Source organism: Crinia signifera, chromosome 8 (genome assembly GCF_055691185.1).
Source record: "Crinia signifera chromosome 8, ASM5569118v1, whole genome shotgun sequence".
Classification (NCBI taxonomy): Eukaryota; Metazoa; Chordata; class Amphibia; order Anura; family Myobatrachidae; genus Crinia; species Crinia signifera.
In genome coordinates this window covers 127,745,136-127,767,745 of record NC_139224.1, presented here as the reverse complement: position 1 = coordinate 127,767,745, position 22,610 = coordinate 127,745,136, and the positions used below count along the sequence as shown (strand labels likewise).

Sequence of the window (22,610 nt, the reverse complement as noted above, 5' to 3'; positions counted from 1 at the left end):
GATAAGGTGACTAATCAGCAGGGGTGGATTGGCAACACAGTCCGGCCCGGGAGCAAACACTAAGCAGCCCGGGGGGGGGGGGGGGGTTGTGATCGCTACTCCGGGGGTGGCCTTGGTGTGCTCGCTACTCCTGGGGGGGCGGCAGTTCTGGTGCACTCGCTACTGCCTGGGGGGGGGGGTGCGCTACTTTCCCGTCACCTGCCGCACCGCCAGGCTGAAGGCGGCTCGCGGGTGACCTGAGGCCGCAGCTGGTCATAAAGAAGGGCAGGATAGCCCACAACAAATATGGCCACCGCACCACAGGGCTGATAGCACCAGCCCTGGTAGCACGGTCGGTGGCCCTGCCAGATGGAAATCTGGACTGGCCCACCGGGAAATGGCCTGGTTTCCCGGTGGGCCAATCCACCCCTGCTTATCAGATCTGCTTTGGAAAATACAGTTTATCAGTAGGCAGGTTTCTAATCTATAACCAATGAAGCATTGCACAAAGTTTACACCACAGTTAATTTCACAGCCATGTCACTTGTGCAAGCTTGTATATTTTATCTGGTCACTTTATTAACTGATTCATTTGATATGTAACATGTATATTTAAGATACTGTAATTACTACATTCATTGATGTTCATGAAATATATTCTTTTGTTTATGTAGGCTGGAAAAACAGATCTGGATTTGCCAAATATTATACAAATTTTTGTAAGATTTTTTTCTCCATTCATTGTTACAGTTTTCTGTTTCTTTACTACAGTAATTAGTGGACTGTATATAAACAAGTTGTTTTTGTTTTTACTAAATGGAGACTTGATGATTCCCAGCTAGAAGCATTGAGAATTAAATGTTTATAGGGATAGATGGGTGAAGAAAAATAAACATAAAGGCCGATATCCAGTTGAGTTGTCAGGGGCTATTCAAATAGCCCTGTTAACCCAGGACTCCCACTGCCTATTGAGAATTTTTTTTCACCTTCATCTGGCAGGTGAATCACCATCCCCAAAAGCAGCATGGTCTTCCAGCAAAAATGGGGCTGCGGCAGTCAAACACATATAGGTTTCTTTCACAGAACCTGTGTGTTTTCGGGAGCAAATGGCTTTTTATTGAACGATCTAATTGGATAACCCAATAAAAACATTGGTGAAACAGCAGGAAAACAGATTTTTTTCTTTCGCTCCCAATGTTTTAATAGGGAAAATTGGATACCCCCAAAAACTCTCTGTAGGGGTGAGTTGAATTCTTTGTGAATCATTGGAGAATGAATGTTGAAAATCTAGTCAGCAAAGCATTTATTCCCCCACTGTACTCTCTCAAGCACATGTTGCTAATCGTCCTTATTGTTTCATACATTATTTGGAATTCTCCAAAATTATACCCATGATTGCCTTTTCTGAACTCCTTTAACCATGTATATTTGGGATAACTCTATTCCTGTTGTTTAAATATATAAAAAATGTTTACACGGCCACTTTTATTTTCTGTTATTTTCTTTTGGAGGACAATTTAATACCTCGTCTGTCACCTGCAAGGCCACCACTGCCCCCCCCCTCCTAATCAGCCTATTGGTTAATCAGGCACTGAACATACTAGAGTTTTTAATCTTCATCAACAGCATAAATGTAAAAAGTTGTGTATGTCCATTAATTCTATATTTTATTTTTAAGACTGATATCGGCTGTGAGACTGGGTATAAAGCGGATATTAACGGACCAGAGGTAAGATATTCTAATGCAGCTTAGTTTTTCTTACTATGTCTAGCACATCATCACTACTGTTCTAGGAACAACATTGTCATATGTAAAATTGGTATACACCCTTGCAATCGGTGCAGTGTGTGTGTGGTGATCACAGGCGTACCCTGGGTCCTGGGGAGTCCACACCACAAATCTACACCTGTTTTGTTTCAATACTCACTCTACAGAGTCCTTCTCAGTCAGCAGTGCTGCAAAAATTACCAGGAAATGGTGCAAAGGTCATTTTCCGGTATTTTTGGGGGCATGCGCAGAAAAATAATTACTGGAAAACTGCCCGCCATTTTTTTCAGAGTTCTACACATGAGCAGTAGCAGTAGGGTCTCTCCTACTGCTACTTAATCTGGAACACAAATAATCATTATTCAAAGCCGTTATAAATATAAAAATATTCTCTTAAAATAAAAATAGAAAAACAGTCTGAGACAAGCTTAAGAAACTTATATCAGGAAGCATTTATATTTTATTTATTGGCATAGATGGATATAATTAGGAATTTATTTATTAACTGGTTGCCAGGTTCTCAGTCATGTGATCGCACTTGGTACCTGGAAATTGCCCAAGTGTTTTTGGGGCGGCAAAGGGAGAATTCAAACTTTACATGTTCTTATACTGTGTTTTGTAACACCTGAAGCTTTGCCGGGTGTGGACATTGGAATCCCGACCGCCGGTACTTCGACAGAGGGCCCTTCAAAGGCCCTTGCGGGCTCTCTGTGCTCGCCACAGGTTCTATTCTCCCTCTATGGGGGTCGTGGACTCCCATGAAGGAGAATAGTTCCTGTAAGTCCGGATTACAACTGTTGGGCATTTAACAGTCGGGATTCCGAAGTCGATATAGTGACCGTCGGAATCCCGACTTTTGGGAGGTTATCCGGTAACCAGGGAATGTGTTTGCTAACACATCTCCTTGCATGCGGCTGGTAGCATGACAAATCATTTGATGGTTGCCAACCATCAAATGATTTCTCCTGCCTTCGATAATAAAAGTCAGGCTGAACGGACAATTCTCTGCAAATCGCCGAAGAGCAGGCATTGGACCATCTGCGTTCCCAGGGGAATGCCCAGAGTTTTCATGGGAACGCCCATAAAAGGCTGGGCGTTCCCCCTGCTCCGGCCCCTGCCCGCCGCCGCTCCCCTACCTGTGTGAATGCTTTTGTACAATGGCCCTGCACATGCGCAGAGACGCACCATCATTCCCCGGCGCGAATACGCTGGGGACGATCACTAATGAATCAGGCCCTGACTGTGCAGTATATGGAGCCCAATTAACATGTGTTAGATTCTCTTTATCATGTGTCTGCTGTGGGATTCTCTGTGCTGTATAACATTATTATTTTTCAGTTGTCCACAAATGAAGTAATTAATGATCTACTTTCGAAAGACTTAAAGAAGAATCTCAACTCTCTGTTGGTAAATATGTACACCAACCATATTTTGTACTATAATCTTATTATTATTATTATTATTATTAATTTACATGGTGCCAACATATTCCGTTGCACTATGCTTTTTGGAAACAAAATCATAATAAAAAGGAATTGGTCAATAACAGACAGACACGTTGTTAAAGACGCTGCAAGCTATGTATGATATATGAGGATACGAGTTACATATTACAAATTGAATAGATTGCAGAGGTAAAAGGATCTTGCTGGGTTATATGGTCCATTGACACTGCAACGTTGTCCTGGGGTCAGAGAGCTGAATGAATCTACAAAGAGAATACAGGCCTGATTCTGGTTCAAAAATATACTAAAGAGTTGATTTGCTCGGACACAGGAATCTTGCAAATAAAAACCCTTTACAGAGAGCACTGTTCCTTCAAATCACTTATAGCAACACTTTTATTATAGAGTTAATTCACAGTGATTTTATTTTTAATTCAAACATGATTCACATAAATCATTTTCCATTATAAATACATGTATCAATACATCATATATACACCCTTAAAAAATATACAAAAAAATAAATAAAAAGACAAATTAATTAAATCAATAAAAATGCTAGAAATAGAAATTCATATGGCACTTATTATTGTCACTCCACGTGAATGGTGGATTCCTGATGGTTTAGTTTTCTCTTTCAATGGTCCTGGTGACAAAGCTCAACATTGGGATGTAGGAGGGTCCGTAGGAGCCAGGCACCTATCCTAAAGCTTTTGGAGGGTAGGCTCCTCCCTTCTGCATCCCAGCACCTCCTCAAGGTGCCCACTTGAGTGGGTGCTATTCTAAAGAGCTCCCGAAGCAGCCGAAGGATTAGAGTTAGTAAGAAGTTTTTTATTTTATTAACTTTTACACTAGCTAGGTAGGCACAGTGGCCCTTATTCTAATCTGTGCGGTACGGCCCGCGTGCGGCCGTACCGCCGATGTTTTCACTCTGCACATGCGCAGAGGTCACTCTGCGCATGTGCAGGCGAAATCGCCGCACACAAAAATTATACGCCGCAAAGGGGGCGTATAGGGGCGTGAGGGGCTTGATAGCCTCATTTACCTATGTATACGCCCAGCGTTTCATGGGCGTTCCCATGCAAACGCGGGGCGTATGCATGGTAATGAGGCTATGACGCCAGTGATGGGGGCGGAAAGCTGACATCGCCGGATGTCAGCTCTCCGCCCAAATACAAGCTTTCACACGGACGATTGTCCGTGTGGTCTAAGCTTGCGTGAGCGGGTGGAGCGTGCGGCCCTGCCTTCGATGGTCGTCGACCATCGAATGCAGGGGGCAGCTCCCACCATGGTGGAGGCGTACGCCCCACCATTTTCATGCGGATCGCCAGCCGTCCGCGTACGGACGGCCGTGGCGATCCGTCTTGTAGGCGGGGATTGGTTTGTGCGGCCGAAGCAACGTATGCGGCTCCGGCCGCACACATCAGAATAAGGGCCAGTGTGAGGATTCTCACTGAATCCTCACACTGACAGCGCAGCAGGAGCTGAGAGAAGCGCGTCCTGTCAGCTCACTGTGCACAGGGGAGACGCTGTCTGGTCTCCCTGTGCAGCGCTTACAGCTTCTATTAAGAAGCTGCCTGGGCTCCGGAGCGATCTGAAACCGGCTTCACGCTAGGTGGGGATCATGGGGGACAGGTGCTCCGTGATGGCGGCGGCCATTTTCTGCGGAGCTTACACACTAAACTCCTATATGAGAGGACAGCAGTGTGTTACAGGCATGTTCCAAGTGGTCCCCAGCTGAGGGGGAGACACTGGAACTTTGAGATCCTGCAATGGGAGCGGCTGTCTGGGGGTGGTTGGCGCCAAAAGTCACGGACCCCGCAGTGGCAGGGACTTGGTCTCTTCCCTCACTCTGTTTTGGCGCCATTCGGAACGCTTGCAGTGGAGCTGAGCTGGCTGACAGATCCTGGCAGAGTGATTGGATTTCCTGGGCATCGTTTCCCCACATCTGAAGCCGTCAGACAGATAAGTGACTGAGTACATTGGCTCTGTATAAAACGCCTGTACAGTGTGCGCTGTGACTGTGTTACTTTTACATCATGTCTGAGCAACAGTCTGTGGCTTTGGGGGAGGGAGCCCTTAATGCATGGAGCGCTTGCAGTGTTTGTACACTGAAATTTGTCCCTGAGCAGATGGCCAAGGGGGGCTTGTGTATTACTTGCGCTGCTGTGAGACCATTGGGGAGTGAACCCCAGAGGGTAGAGCAATCGGAGCCTCCGTGGGCCAGTGCCCTGGGCAGGTCTGTAAATGCCTTAGTGCAATTGCTGAACAGGCAGAGTGATGTGTTGGTAGCTTCCCCGAGACCTATGTCATCATCTCAGCAGTCCTCTGGCTCCTTGCCTCTGACCCAGGCAGATCATGGCTTCTTACAGGTCATGCAGGATACTGCTAAGGGGATCAGCAGGTTTAATGATTTGTTAGACAAATTTGATGGTGACACTGTGGGGACCACTAAAAGGTCTTATTCAGTGCCATTGCTTGTTGCTGAAGAGGAGGGAGAGTATACAGACATTCCCTGGGATCAGGGTGATGATTCTGAGGATTCCTCGGCCTCAGGGGTGGAGGATTTGATTACTGCTGTAAAACAGGCCTTGAATTTGTCTGTGGAGAATAAAACTCCTGCAAAAGGTGTTTTTAAACGGCAGCGTAAGGAAGCTGTTACCTTCCCTGCGGATGAAGGTTTACAGGATTTATTGGAAGGGGCTTGGAAAATGCCCGATAAAAGGCTGCAGATGCCAAAGAGATTTTTAAGTCTATACCCCATGCCTGAGGCTCATGCAGACCTCGGGAAAAGTTCCAGTGGTAGATGCTTCTGTGGCACGGCTATCAAAAGCCACTGTGCTACCTGTCCAGGGGGGGGGCAGCCTTTATGGACCCCGTAGACAAGAAGCTGGAAGGTAACCTCAAGGCAATATTTGAGGGGGTGGGCTACACTTTACGCCCTCTTATAGCATCAGCCTGGGTCTCTAAGGCCATGATTGTGTGGGCCAATGACCTGTGTACAAGTTTACATGCTGATCCATGTGTGTTGTTGCTTGCTGAGAAGCTTAAAGCAGCTGCGGAGTATGTGCTTGAGGCTGAGGAGGAAGCTCTCAAAATGGCTTCCAGAGTTTCCACAGTGTCCGTCAATGCCAGGAGAGTGCTTTGGCTTAAAGCCTGGGAGGCGGATAACGAATCAAAGAAGGCCTTAGAGGCATTAGCTTTTAAAGGAAAGCTGTTGTTTGGTTCAGAACTGGAAGAAATTATTAAGCAGGCCACGGGAGGCAAAAGTACTTTCCTGACGGCTCCTGCAGCTAAGCAGACCTCAAGGTTTTCTGCTTTTAGGCCGTCCTTTCGGCCCTCCCCTAGAGGGGGTGCGTCCTTTCGAGGACAGTCTTTTAGGGGAAAGTTTCAGTCCTCCAGGGGTAAGGCCCCAAAGTCTAAATTTGGTTCCTTTCATAAGAAACCGAGCACCAAAGGAGAGGACAAGCCCTCCGCATGACTACCTGGGGAATATCCAAGCGGTGGTCAAGGTGGGGGGGGGGGGGGGGGCGTCTGAGATGGTTCAGGGACGCGTGGGCATTGTTGGACCAGGATTCCTGGGTGCTAGACATTGTATCCCAGGGTTACAAAATTCCCTTCAAAGGTCTTCCTCCGAGAAGATTCATTCCTACACCACTGCCAAAGGAGTCTCGGCTCCGTGCTGCTCTTTTGGGGGTGGCTCAATCTCTCTTAGAGAAAGGTGTGGTTATCCCGGTCCCTCGAGCGGAGTGGAAGAAAGGTTTTTATTCCACTCTGTTTTTGGTGCCCAAGCCAGATGGGTCTTTCAGACCAATCCTAAATCTAAAATCCTTGAATCTCCAAGGAGCCGAAGCAGTGGATGCTATGACCATCCCCTAGGAGGGGAATCTGCTTTATGTCTTCCCGCCGTTTCCAATGCTGGCGAGAGTATTGAAAAAAGTCCAGGCCCAAGGAATTCCGGTGATTCTAGTGGCCCCAGATTGGCCAAGGAGGTCCTGGTACTCGAGGCTTCAGAGATTGTCTGTGGACTCGTGGCGTCTACCTCTGAGGTCAGACCTGTTAAACCAAGGGCCGTTCTTGCACCTGGATTCAGCTCGGCTAAATTTGACGGCTTGGCTATTGAGACCACCATCTTGAGGGGTTCTCGGAGGCTGTGGTTAACACCATGGTGAAAGCTAGGAAGTCAGTGTCTTCTGCAAACTATTATAGGGTCTATTTGGCGGTTGCGTCAGCAAAGAGAGTATTGGAGTTGGGAGCATTGTCATGCAAGTCTCCTTTCCTTATATTTCATGATGACAGGGCTGTTCTTCGAACAGTACCCCAATTTTTGCCTAAAAGTAGTCTCTGCTTTTCATTTAAATCAGGGGATAGTTCTACCTGTGTTTCAACCCCCCAGAGGGTTCAAGAAAAAGGGACAAATTGAGGAATTTGGATGTTGTGCGCGCCTTGCGCATTTATGTGCACAAGATTGATTGGCCTGCCTCTAAGCAGACCATTGCTAGGTGGTTGCGTTCTGTCATTGCCTTTGCATATACTAAGGTTGGTAGGCCTGTGCCAGCCAGGATTAATGCGCATACCACCAGGTCGGTCACCACCTCTTGGGCGGTTCGACATGGGGCCACAGCTGAGCAGGTTTGCAGGGCCGCCACTTGGTCATCTGTTCACACTTTTGCCAAATTCTATAGGTTCCATGAGTTCGCGTCGGAGGACGCATCATTCGGACCGGCTCTGGAACGTCCCAATGTTGAGCTGTGTCACCGGGACCATTGAAAGAGAAAAAGGGATTTTTGTAAGAACTTACCGTTCGAATCCCTTTCTCTGATATGGTCCTGGTGACACAGCGATCCCTCCCTTACGCTCAGTAAGTATGCCAGGTTCATGATGTTTCATGTTATATATGGTTGAAAAGTTATTTTTTTAAATTGTGCATATAATATGTGCAGGCGTTTGTACTGAGTTAATGTATTCCAGTGGCTTTAAAAGATTGAACTGAGAAGTCTGGGATGCAGAAGGGAGGAGCCTACCCTCCAAAAGCTTTAGGATAGGTGCCTGGCTCCTACGGACCCTCCTACATCCCAATGTTGAGCTGTGTCACCAGGACCATATCAGAGAAAGGGATTCGAACTGTAAGTTCTTACAAAAAACCCTTTTTCAATACCTTATGGCAGCGGTGGGGAACCTCCGGCTACGGCCCGCCTGCCCACCCGCCTACACTCATGCCCGCTTACCCTCCCTCCTGCAATACAAATTGGAGCAGTGATGCGCCCGCCCGGCGAGATAAGGTGGCGAGCTGTGGAGAAGACGCACCCGCCAATCACTGCAGGTGGTAGGGACTTGGATGCTCTTGCTAGTGTTGTGATGCGCGGGGGGTGCACTGCATGGGCGGTAGCATTGTGAGAGGACGGAGTTCATCAGCCGCCGCAGCAGCCGCCATCACGCTGTGCAGCCGGAGCTACAGCAATACCTAGTGTAAAAAATAAAGGTAAATGCTGCTCAATCCCGGAATTCGGGATTGAAAAATAAAAAATTCTGGGATTCCCGGGATTGGCTTTCCTAGTAAAAAGAAGGCCCCAGCTGCCTCGGATATTACCTTCATGGCCAGGTGTGGGTGGGAGCGGCCGGAAGCTGTGTGGGCGGTTGGGGCTGTGAGGCAGATGCTCTGGGATCCGGGCCGGGGAGAGTTGATGCACTGTTGGAGGTGTCTGGGTGCCAGGCGGGCAGCTGGTTCCTGGCCCGGGAGCGATGTAGTGTGGCTGTGGGCAGGCAGAGTGACTGTTCAACCTGTGCAGCATTACCTCTGACCATCATGCTGTGCAGAGCCACAGGCTGGGCATCGTGAACAGCCGGGCAGCATCTGAGCGAGCGCTCAGACACTGCCCACCATTAGACTAAAAATCCATTGAAATCCCAGCGTTTTTGGAGCCAAATCCCGGGATCCGGGCTTTGGCCACCCTAGCAGTGGGTGGTGTTGGTGTTTTTCCCAGTTTTGCATGTGTAATGAATGGCTTCACCTCAGATTCTTCATTCCTGGAGAGTTGTTTTGGATGGTAGGATTCCTTCAGACCAGCGCAAAGAGCTGTTATCCAATTTGTTTGCACAGACGGCGAGCATGCTTCAGAAATTCATCGCAGGATGAGCAATGTCCCGCACGGTGCACTATATTCCGGTGGTGTCAGCATTATGAGGTGGGACACGGCCCGGGCAGGCACAAGTTGTCACCAACCCAGCCATGATTTCAGCTGTAAAGGATCTCATTCATCAGAACCTTTTTATCACCGCTCGTGAACTTGCTGCTGCACTGTCGATAAGCAAGGGAAGTGTGCATCACATAATCCACAACAACCATGGAAAACTGGTTCCGCCAGCAACTCAGGAGTTTCTACACGGAAGCCATCCACTCCCTTCCTTCGTGTTAGGATCAGTGCATCAATGCTGATGGCAGTTGTGTGTAGTTGTAATGTTACACATGAACTGTAATTAAATATTCTTTCATTTCAATTTTCTTTACATACAACCGTAGTCTCCTTTTCATTTGGGCACACCTTTTATAACGTGCAGGGACTCATGCTGGTAATTGGAGAACTTGTGGTTCTCCGTGAACAGTGTAATCTGAACATCCAGAGTAACCCGAGGGTTACTCATATAACTGATGGTCACACAGAGAGAAGCCAACAGTAAAGCTTTTGACACTGTCCCACATCGCAGACTGTTAAATAAACTTGAAAGCTTGGGATTGGATTCTAAGATAGTTGAATGGATAAGAGCGTGGTTGCAGGACAGAAAACAGAGAGTTGTAGTAAACGGAGTACAGTCAAAGGAGGGAAAGGTTACAAGTGGAGTACCCCAGGGATCTGTACTTGGACCGGTGCTTTTTAATATCTTTATTGGTGATATTGCAAATGGAATTGAGGGTAAAATGTGCCTGTTTGCAGATGACACAAAGGTATGCAACAGGGTAGACACACCAGGAGGGGTAAAACAAATTATTGAGGATCTAGGCAGATTAGAGAAATGGTCAAGAGCATGGCAACTACAGTTTAATGCCAAAAAATGCAAAATCATGCACTTGGGTCTCAGAAATCCAAAGACTCAATATAGTATAAATGGCACTATAATGGAAACTACTGAGGAAGAGAGGGATCTAGGTGTCACTATTTCAGGGGACTTAAAAGCAGGTAGGCAATGTAACAAAGCAATGAAGAAGGCAAGTCAGATGCTTGGTTGCATAGGGAGAGGTATCAGCAGTAGAAAGAAAGAAGTAATAATGCCACTTTATAGGTCATTGGTACGACCTCACCTAGAGTATTGTGTTCAGTTCTGGAGGCCATATCTCCAGAAGGATATAAATACATTAGAGACTGTACAAAGAAGAGCAACTAAAATGGTGCATGGCCTACATCACAAAACGTACCAGGAAAGACTAAAAGATCTTAATATGTATACTTTAGAGCAGAGAAGGGAAAGGGGGGACATGATAGAAACTTTCAAATATATCAAGGGCTTTAACAAGGTACAGGTGGGAGACATTCTTCACAGGAAGAGGAGCAATAGAACACAAGGACATGCACTAAAACTAGAGGGAGGAAGATTCAGGGGAAATGTGAGGAAGAATTTTTTCCCAGAAAGAGCAGTAGATAAATGGAATAGCCTCCCATCAGAGGTGGTAGACGCAAATACAGTAGTACAATTTAAACATGCTTGGGATAGGCATATTGATATCCTTACAAAAAAACAAGGATCAAATATGGTTTGAGGTAACATGTTTAAAAAAAGGGGCAGACAAGATGGGCCAAGTGGTTCTTATCTGCCGTCAAATTCTATGTTTCTATAAGATTTCTTCTGGGCATTTGCAGAACAAATGTTAATCTACAGTGGGATTTGCATGGCAATTTTAATTGATACATAGACATTGCATCACTGTGGCAGGAGCAATGTGCTGCACCATAGCATAAGGAGCAGCACCCGGTTCCTGTTATGCAACCCACACACGCACCGATTCCAGCGTGCGTTGTGGGCTTAACTAGCACACATAGCATCGCATCGTATGCCTTGTGCATACGATGTGCATGCGATGCAATGCTGTGCTAGAAAAAGCTAGTACAAAAAGTATGTGCAGCACATACTTTTTGTACTGTACGATGAGGTGCCGCGGGAGCGCGCACCCCATCGTACAGCATCGCACCGCCAGCATCGGCACGTGTGTGGGCTGCATTACAGAGTAAAAGGGGAGACTATCATCTCTGGGAGCAATAGAGATATGAAAATGGGGGTCAAGACATGAGACCGACCCCGCCCCTTCCTGCACTGCCATGTCCTGTCCAGTGGACCCACATACCAATTTTTCGGCTCATGTTGGGTGTCATAAATCATAATGATACTCCCACATACAGACACTTATTAGAGAATATGGTACAAATTAAATCATTTTAAGATAAAAAAAATAAAAATAAATCCCAAAACACATAATTACAGTAACTAAAATGGGAGTGTAATCCTGAGTCAGATGTATGCAAATGAAGAGTTTTTGCATACAGCAGATGCAAATTTATTTATTTTTGCATATATACGTCCTATTGGCCAAATCTTTCATAATGTTGGGCATTTCAGGACAGCGCAGTTAATCGCCCTCACTCATGGGAGAGTCACGGAAGTGTCGTGGGCGTGTTTCTAAACCTCTGTGTGATTTGGAGTCATGCATTCGGTCAGGGACACCTGTTTCTGTCTGATCTCTTGCAGGTAGCATGTAGCATGAGCAAGAACGTATACTAATGCTGGGTACACACCAAAACGATTTTGGCACAATCCCATCAATCTGGATCCAATTCAGACTGATTGGATGCAGATTGGATGCAGATTTGGTCAAAATCGTTTGGTTGGATCTGAATTGGATCCGAATCCGATCCTACCTGCTGCAGGTAGGATCTGTAAAAGATTCATTCATCTGAATACAGAGGGGATCAGATTGTATGCAAATCGTATGCAAATAGTATGTAAATCGTATGCAAATCGTACGATCCGATTTGCATACAATTTGCATATGATTTGCATCCAATCCAAATCGTTTTGGTGTGTACCCAGCATAATGGTGGTGGTAGCGACTGCCGGCGTAAAATTGGTGGCACTGCTTTATTACATTAGCTGAATGGAATCTTTGCTTTAGCATTAGGTGGTAACCTTAGATAATGGGAAATGAATAGTTTACCATCTTAGAATAATAATTAGGTTAAAATACGTTATATTTTTAATTTATTGTTGTATAGTTCTTGTTGCAGAATCAAATGTAGTGTCATTTTCTTGCAGGGCAAATTGCAAGGCGCAACGCCTATTTCTCTTGCTTGTAAGGTGGTAAGTGTGAAATACTAAATATTAGTGTAAAATGGGCCTAACTCAGTGTGTATCGCTGTTAAGGGAATCACCAACAAATATCCTTACGCATATCAGTCACAGTCTGACAAAGTTTAGCTGTGGAAACATGGCATTTTCTGGGTGTGTCAAAATGCAGGTGTGTCCTGGTGATTTTAGGGTGTGTCTCTGACATCAGTGACGACTACAGCCTGTTTCTTTAGCTGATTGGTGGAAGCCTTAGAATTACTCAGATGTAAAGTACTGTTCAATGTTCCTGTTTTCTGTGAAGGGATCTGCGAATGCAATGCATTTGTAATAGGCGTTTATTCTTTCTTCTTCGATTTTATGAGCACAGGCCACTGCTTCTTCTCATTTTAGTGATCCATGCTAAATTAGGCCAAATATGTAATAGACAATCATGGCTGGATTAAGTCTTTGCGGGGGGACTCATGATAGGGGGCTGATCACGCTCCTCTGGCTCTTCCCCTTTTGTCAGTACTTCCATAGGAGCAAAGCTCAGGTGGCAATCACTGCAATAGTCAGCGGCATTGTGATCCAGAGTCCAGCCAGGGGGGTGTGGTATAACACACCAACAGTCAGGATTCTGACAGTCATTAGCCCAACATTGGAATCCTGACTGCGGGGACTGAGACAGTGGGGTGGGGGAGCGCAACGAAGCCCCTTATGGGCAGAGTGGCTCGCCACCTATTCTATTCTCCCTCTATGGGAGTCATGGACCCCCACGAGGGAGAATAGCCGCTGCCCGTCTGTCACCTTTTAGCTGTAGGGATTCCGACGACAGTGTAATGACTGTCATCCGGCACCCACCAGTGTGCTGGATACCATTTTTGTACCTTTCACATTGAACCTGTTGTGAAAGGTACAAATGGTAATTCACCAGTAATATACCACCCATTCCCTGGTACTTTGCCCTCCCCCTCCCCTCGTACTAGGCAGTGGGTACCCCCGCTCCCCCCCCCCCTCCTCTGGTACTAAGCAGTGCATCCCCCGCTCCCCCCCCCTCCCCTAGGACTAAGCAGCGCATCCCCTGCTCCCCAGGTACTAAGCAGCGCGTTCCCCCTCCCTCCCCTGGTACTTGGCAGCGTGCAGGGATCTGTCAGAGGGGTCCATGCTGGGGAGGCAGCGGGGTCCATTAGGCGGATGGGAATTAGTAGTGCTACTAGTTCCCATCCGCTGCAGGGACCCCGCCGCTGACTTCCCATTTGCCTAATGGACCCTGGGGCACACTGCTCATTCACCTAACGGACCCCGCTGCCTCCCCAGCATGAACCCCGCTGCCGGATCCCTGCATGCTGCCAAGTACCAGGGGAGGGGGGGCGGGAGATGCGCTGCTTAGTACCAGGGGAGGGGGGGGGAGATGTGCTGCTTAGTACCAGGGGAGGGGTACTAAGCAGCTGTATACAGTAACTCTGGGTTATAGATTACACTGTGCATTTAGCATTATGGCCTAGAATAACTCTGTATAGTTCAATAATCCAAACTGTTTTTTCTTTATCTGCTTATTTTATTTATTCTATTTAAGATGAACCCTTCTCCAATCCTACCTAAATTAGCATAAGTCTAAACAGGTGAGTGTGTTATGGTTATTGGTGTTTAATATAAAGGAAAGGTTTGGATGTATAAACTCCTGTTAAAATGTAAATTTGTATTTCTATTTCTGTACATGTTTCAATACAAATGAAATCCTGAGTGGATAACACATGTATGTCCTATTTATCACTGGGAATAACTTGGCATTCCTCCCAACGATCCTGATTTTCGCATGATTCTTTTGTAACTGTGGCAGTGTCCGGGGTGGGAGTTGGGAGTCCCCTTAGCAGAGCAGTGGTGAATAAAGGCTGGGTGCATATGCACACCATCCACTCACAGGAGACAAAGGACAAAGGGGCAAGGAGGCAAGGACAGCAGCTCACACAATGCTGGCCATTCCCCCACAATACATTCCCACAATGCCATGCCCTCTTTTTGGGCACACACAGAATAGGGCTGCGACTCCAGATCTCAGAATATTTTTATTAACAATAAGACATTTTAGTATTTTTGTCACTGTGGTAATTAACCCAAACTCCATCTGAAAGGTCCCCATATCTCTCGTTTTCTTTAAATGAAAAAAAAAAATTACCGTCTCCAACTACTGACCCATCTCTCTCCTCCCTTTTGGCTCTAAACTCCTCAAGCATATTGTCTACAAGCACCTTACTGCCTTTATTTCCTCCCACTCCCTTTATGACCCACTTCCATCCTCTGGAAGTCTGCAATGACCTCTTTGCTGCTAAATCCAAGGGCTACTGCACTCTGCTGATTCTATATGACCTCCCTGCTTTTGACACTATGGTCCACCCTCTCCTCCTACAAATCCTTCACTCCCTTGGTCTACATCAGTGGTTCTCAACCTCGGTCCTCAAGGGCCCCCAACAGTGCACGTTTTCCAGGTCACCTGGCAGGTGAACAGGTGCACTCATTAGTTACTGACACATTTTAAAAGATCACAGGTGGAGCTATTCCCTTTGATTGTGTGTGGAGACCTGGAAAACGTGTACTGTTGGGGGTCCTTGAGGACTGAGGTTGAGAATCACTGGTCTACATGATACTGCCCTCTCATGGCTGTCCTACCTCTCTGACTGTTACTTCTCTGTCTCCTCCAATGATTCTGCCTTCATACACACACACCCTACCCCCCACTACCACTAAATGTAGTTGCCCCCGAATGTTCTTGTTAATGGTGATTAAAATATAACCAGAGTGACAATAAGTGAAAAGCGTTGATTACGTAATAAGTCCACAACCAACGTACCCTTTATACCTAGCTACGTGTGAACAAAGCGTAGCGCAGCGTAGCGTACCTTTTATTGTATTATGTATACCAAGAACCAATACCTTAATCAGAGATTCCTTCGCAGTACTTTGTCTCTAATCTGCGAATATACCTTATCGGACTGTGTCCGCAATATACCTTATCGCTATTATGCGAATAAACAGACAACGACCACTGTATAGAAATATGGAGATAAGAGCTCCGTAAAAAGGTTGTATTTGAGTCCCTAATGGACAAAAAGGGGGTTACAGAAATAAGAATAAACTGGTATAACAGGTAATACAATATACTAACAATGAATACTAAACAGACTCTACTAAGGGGAAAGAATACAGTTACAAGACACAATCAGCCAACAATACTTATAAGAATAAATACCGTGAAAATGCAACCGTTTACCGTGGTCATCTAGTAAGCGAAGCGCAGTCCGGTCAGAGCTCACTATCGTTCAGGAATGAACTATAGTCCGGTAGGAAGGTCCAGGGAAAGTAGATGTGCCGAAAGAGACCGAGCCTGCTCCGGGTCGCCTATCTTATAGGGTCAGAAGGGGGAGGTCAAAGGCCATTCTCATTGGTCAGAGATCATATGTTCGGTCCACTGTGATTGGAGGTTAGACGCTGTACCTGGTCTGACCAGGTGCAGGGGAGTGAACTTTAAGAGTCCTTTGTTTGGTGGTTTCGGCGTCAGCAAGGATAAGAACCGGTTTGAGCTAGTTTCCTTTGTTAACTACTTACAACAGAAACTGTCTCTGGAATATGGATTATGTCCATAACTATCGGGCAATGTACATTGCGACATATTCGCAATGACCGGAATACTTCGCATAATGAACTGAGCGGAACGGTACTAAACACGATATAGACAGGTGTGTGCAGGGCTAACTAAGCTATGTGTGGCGTTCTAAACCTTTTAACTATATTTCATTTCGTGTAAGTGTGTTATTATGAATTTATGTGTGATAGTATGTCTACTCTTCTGGTCCACATTGTCACACATACTCGGGTATGGAAACTTTATTTGCGCAACTCTGCGAACCAAAATGGTGGCCATACTATCACAAAATGGCGTGTGTGTACCTAGACTTCCACAGTCCACCCTTTAACAGTAAATATAAAACTGTTACATTACAAAACATTTCACACGACAATACAGAAATTCATAATCCAAACAGAGAAATTGGGATACATGAAATAAACATATAAGGGGAGTAAACCATCTGCTCTCGGCCGATCCAGGATCATGGATAAACGATGGGCCGCATTTATCGAACAATCTACTCAGGGTCACGAAGGATAATGTACAATTTAGGGATAAAAATAAAAACAGGGGTGGTTACAACATATACACGTTCACAAATATGGCATCCTTTGGTAGGTATCGTTTTGTGACAACAGACCCTTGAACTCTTTGTTGTCTCTCTTTTTGGTATGCTTTTAAGTATGATGGTATTAAAACATCCGGTCCTGGGTAAGGTGTCAAGTTTATAGATTCTACCTTAACCTAAGCTGGGACGGGTAACACACTCTCAGAACTCTGTATCGTCCGTCCAATGCCTGGCAGCAGGGCGGCGGCGGTATCCTTGCTTTTGAGGATAAGAACGGACAGTGGGGGGGAGACAAGAATAGGACCCACAACAATAGAGAAAACTGAGAAAGGAAAAATTTTGTTAGTGATCCTTTCAACCTGTTACCAGTGGGGTGTGTCACAGTCCCTTTTTGTAGCTTGTACAGGTTGCTTGACCTTAGCTGCTCTCCAGTCCTCCCGAAATGGTGTCTCTTAGCGATTTCTTTCTTTCGCCCTCGAGTGTAGGGACCTTCCGGTTTTCAGTTCTTTTGGCAGTAGGACGAACGTACCCGAATCTCTCTCTGCGACTTTGTTATTGAGGTAGTGCTGGTCAACAAGATCTGGGGTGGTCCTTTCCAAAGGTCTATCAAGCAACCTGTATATGGCAAAGCAGGGGAAACAACAACAACATCTCCTGGTTCATGGTTATGACAGTTCACAACAGGTGTCAACAAAGTCCTTTTGCTGCAGTTTTCCAGGTGTGGATACATCACTTGCATTTGTGGTCTAGGATCTCCTTGTGGGATTACCATAACCTGTGGCTGCCCGCCAAGCAATGTTTCGATGGGAACCAGTGAGGTGGAGTTCTGAGAGTGATTTTACTACTACAAAAAGAGATTATGGGGTGTACCATCAGTCCCTGAAGGTTAACACATGACTTAAACCTTTTATATATATTTGCATACTCAAGGGTGCTTCTGGGCTGCCATATCTATACACACAAACGTCAACATATATATATATATATATATATATATATATATATATATAAAAATAAATAAATAACTTAAATGCTTCTAGAGTGGACTGTACAAAGCCAATTTTGTATTACCTGCAGAGGATCCTGCTGGAGGAGGGATGTGGAGATGGCTCTGTGGGAACAGCCGTTGCAGTTTGTTTCCCCCAGACAAGTAAGGCATGATTCTGTCGTCTTACCTATCTGTGGGCACGCCAGTAATTTTGGACTAATTTTTCCACATACCTTCCCTGTCAAGACAAATCAGGCCATGGGCTATCTCTGTCCTGACAGTTTGGCATGTTCTTAGAGTCACTGGTTTACCTTGTCCATCTTTCTATTCCTGTCCACATCCCTTCGGCTTCCAGACTGCCTCTCCTGCAGGGGACACAAATCTTGTATTACTATGTGAATATACTGACATTTATAGGGGGAACACAAACATTATCGGCAGAGCGCATGGCTCACCCAGCTGCCTTGCCAGCATGTTCATTATCAAGTGACACTGAATCCTCATCGAAGATGTGGGCTTTACACTTGATAACGGCCACTCTGTCCGGCAGCTGTGTGACTGTCGAGAATCTTTTAAACTTACAACGCTTGCGCCACTGGAGTGCCAGCTACTGAAACAAAACATCTGAGGCGCCATAGGGCCTAAGATCTTTTGTATTACCCCAACAAACATACTTGGAGTCGGCATGAATATTGGCTGTTTTTCTCTCAGTTCGCAGTACTATTAATGAGACTGCTGCTGCTGAGTGAGACGTCCAATGGGTTCAGCCTCTACTATGCCTTTTCCATCTATTACGGTATAGCCAGTGTACAATTTTCCCTCTCGGTGTTGTGGAAAGAACGGAAAAAAAATGAATTACCTCTTCCAATGGGTTGTTACCACCCTTTGGGGGCATGCTGCAAAAGGTCTGACTCAAACATGTCATGCAATCATATTCGTCTCGGCTCCCACTAAATTCCACCATTCCAGCAACCTCAGCACCAATCCACCCTTTGTGCCTTTGGCGGGCACACCTGGTAAGAGTGTTGCTGGGTTTACAATATTACCCATTTTACATGGTAACATCAATGCAAGTTCCCATTTAGTGAACTTGGCTGATGAATATTTTTCACATGTTTAGGCAGAATTTTAGGAGTGTCCAGACTATATGAGGAGCATAAACAGTTAAAACACACCCCAACACCACATTCTCAGTTTTGTTTACCAGTAGTGCTATGGCGACTACACTGTGTAGACAAGTATGAAGTGTTTAAGTAATAGGGTTTAATTGCACACTGCAGTACGACATTGGTCAGGCTGGCATCACCAGGTTTCTTACGTCACTATATCTGTCGCCCCCTCAGCAGGTCTAATATTCTAAATCACATGGTCTCTTGTGTCAGTTTTACCCATGGCAAAAGGCTGTAGTCAGGCCTGTTTCTCCTTCTTTATTATCCACATCTGTCTGTGAAGACATGGGTATTGTGATTGCACCTATTTATATGTAAATGCGTTTTACAACCCTTTTCATTCTTTGTAGAAGGGGAATGCTTTGTGCATTACTTGGACTGTTTTTCACAAGATGGTGGCTGTGGTTGCCCTGGGTAACATTAGGAGTAATGCTTAAAGTTATTGGGACTTTGTTCAAGATTTACTGAAAAATATCTATATTGTGACTACTCGCTTTACAGGGTACCGCATATTCACAATGGTATTTCTCTGCTGGGAGTGCGACAGATTCTTCGAATTATTTATCTATGATTTGTGGGTTTCTGGAACAAAAGAGTAGGGGAAGGAGAAAAAAATTGGAAAAAAAGGAAAAGAGAGAAAAACTCAAAAAGGGTAGAAAATATTAATGACAGTAATGTGTACATTTATTTTCAACAGAAACATTTTTTTTTTTTTTTTTTTGATGACGCCAGGATTTAGCACTATGGGGGAATTGGCTCTCAACTATTTGGTTCTTACCCTTTTCAACTCCTGTTCTGATTCATAAGCCCTCCCTTTCTTTCTGTTTCCCAGTGTGGTTGTGACTACGGGCTGTGTCTAGGGGTATTTAGCTAAAAGTTCTCTTTTGGGAACCTTGTTATTTCACTGGGTATTTTTCCAGCTCAACCTCAGATTTCGAATGGTGATTCTGTACTTTGGGCGCTATACTTTCGGTTTTTAACAGGGTTTCTATTGAAGCTATGGTTGCCATTGATCCTGTGTCCTTCCCATCTTTAGTTCAAAGGGAACTCGGTATTTGTGCTGTAGTTTTTAGCTACCTTAGATGGATTTGACTCTATGACAGTGGAATACAACATTAGCCTCTGAGGACTGTCCAGCATATCTTGCACTTCTTGTGTAAGATTTCTAGGAGTGTCCAGAAATACCCCATCAGGGGTGCAATAGATGACACATCCCATTTTACATAGTAAATCTCTACCCAGGAGGTTAGTCGGGCCGCTGCAGCCAACAAAAAAAAGTGTTTGGTATGCAGAGGCCCGCTTGTAACATCTGCTGGTTTCGTCAGTGGGTAATGCTGTATTTTTCCTGTTACCCCAATTGCTGCTACTAATTGCTTGACACAACCTAGACCAGGAGGGAATGTTGTTAACGGGTTAGATACAAAAAAAAAAAAAAACCTTTATATTTAAACTATTCCACTTACCCATATCTGAGGCTCCTCCCTCAGATATTGTCTTATGTTACCTGGATGTGGGGTGTATGTGTGTCCTACTCCCTGTTTGCATATGTGTGTCATGCTTAGGGCAGCGTTGGCTACTAGGTGGGGCTATGGCTATGTGTTGAGACCTACTTGTCTTCCCTCATCGTGTCTCCCAGTTACTTACTTGTGTGTTATGTTTTCTATGGTTACTTACCCTGCAATGTCTGGCTATGTGTCCTTTGTTTCCACATTTGAAACATACCATTTGGTTTTGTCTTTCTGTCATAAGTTGTTTGTCCAGATCAACAGCAGATTTCTTTAAAGTGCGTACTGACATCTGTCTGCAGTTGGGGTGACTGGTTTCTATGTTGGTTCTCAGATTTTCCCTCGGACCTTGTATCAGCACAGAGACAATCCCTCCCTTAAGATGTATGTTGTCCCTGGGGCTGTGGATACCAGAGTGTTTTGGCAACGCCTGTAAAGCACGGTTGAAATATCCGCTGGTGGACTCACCATCTTCCTGTGTGATGGTGAACCCTAGGGTATTTTCAACTGTCCCTGGGAAATATACACCCAATTGTATATTTATTAGGCGTATATTTTCCTGGTTGCCCTGTTCAGTTAAGATCTTATCGCCCTCCACACCACTGTCTCGAATGAACTTCTGGACATCTATATGTGAAGGGAGGCAAGCTCTCAACATGTATCGCCAATCCTTATTGGTGGGCTCATCTGAATTTCCTCGCTCCCTTACAAATTTCTGACACTTTGCCAGATCTTTGCTGGGATCAGGGAAATTTTTGATGATTGAATGACGTTCCAATCGCGTCCATGTATTGTGCATGTCACTATCCTTTACAGGCATTACCTCATCCCCGCCTCCCCGTCCACAAGGAGGTTCCACTGTGTGCAGAGGGTGGATCTGTATCCCCCCTGCACCTTTGGAGAACATCCCAGGAACAACTATATCTGTGCTGTGTTGTGTGTACTTACCTGTGTCTAATACTATGCTGTTGACATCAGCCGTCTCCTCCTCCTGTGCTGGGACCCCAGCAGTGGGTTGCGCCTTTCCCTCAAGCATGTTAAGGGCATGGGAGACGGCCAGTGCCAACAGCTGCTCGTTCTCCTCTCGGGTTTCCTTATAAGGGGGTAAGACAGGGTACAAGTTAGTAACAGATACATTATTACTCATGTCTTTCTTATGAGTCATTAACCCCTTCGGCACATATGGGGGTGGGGGAGTTGATTCTATTGCGGCAACGGTTGCATTTTTATTGTGGCTGATTGTGTCCGGTACTGCCAGACCTTTGATTCCCCATTGTTCCTGTCCTTCCTTCTGCCACAATTTAAGAATATCTATATGCTTCACTCTCTCCTTACGACTGGAGAGTAGGCATATTTCATCTTTTACTGCCGATAAGATTTCTGGATCGAAGCTACCAACACTGGGAAATTCTAACTTGCTGCCTTGTGTCATTTTTCTCCATTTATTTTGGTAAACAACTGCGAGTTCACCGTGCTTCCTGCACATAATAAAAGCAGCCGATCCTTTTGGCTGGCTTGCTTCCTCCCTAACATGCACGTTATCACAGCGTGACCCGTTATTACCCATAATTACAGGAATAAACGTTCACGCCTAATAGATAATCGGTGGGTTATTTCTTATCTGAGAGCTCCCCAACCACTCACTTCTCCACACAGCGACACTTCAACGCAATCAAGCGAAGAGCCCACAATGCGAGGTAACGTACTCAATCACCAAGTCTTTCAACTAGCAGCGAACTTCTAGCCAACTTGCTTGGCGCGGCACAATTTTTCCAGGGTATAACAAACTTGTTTTCCTATACCCCCAAAAATCGGATTTCTAAAGTAGCTAATCGGAAACAAGTGCGTTCCGATATATCTTCTTGTACCCTCCTAGCGGAATCAATTCCACTGAAGGGGCAGTTCCTATGGGCACGTCGTCACGTGAACCCTAACCCTGTCCTACCTGGACTGTCCTACACTGGACTACACTGCGCTTGAGTCGTGTCGTCACACACCCGTTCGCCTCAGTTATTTTTCACACTGGGCGCTAGTTACACCTTGGTCTTATGCTTATTTTTTTTAAATATTTCTGTACAGAAAATTTTCCCAGGCCGGTAGCTTTTCACTAGATTCTTATGCAGGTATAAATCCCTTATAATAAACTATAGGAATCTATTAAAATAATGCTTGAGTTGCTTGCTTATGAGAAAATGAACAAAAAGAAAAAGAAACTTATTTTCTTTTATTAATCACCGCTTCATTCGCAGTA

The 22,610-nt window shown here is 45.4% G+C and overlaps 1 protein-coding gene across 1 annotated transcript in view; it reads left to right on the top strand.

The window, feature by feature from the left end:
• LOC146027090 (uncharacterized) overlaps positions 1-22,610 on the top strand; it is a 47,464-nt gene that overhangs the window by 20,565 nt on the left and 4,289 nt on the right. The window contains exons 4-8 of the mRNA XM_083158087.1: positions 654-698; positions 1,658-1,708; positions 3,086-3,154; positions 12,493-12,537; positions 14,081-14,126. Coding sequence (XP_083014213.1) covers positions 654-698; positions 1,658-1,708; positions 3,086-3,154; positions 12,493-12,537; positions 14,081-14,116 — 246 coding nt within the window. The 3' untranslated portion in view covers positions 14,117-14,126. The remainder of the gene's footprint in view (positions 1-653; positions 699-1,657; positions 1,709-3,085; positions 3,155-12,492; positions 12,538-14,080; positions 14,127-22,610) is intronic.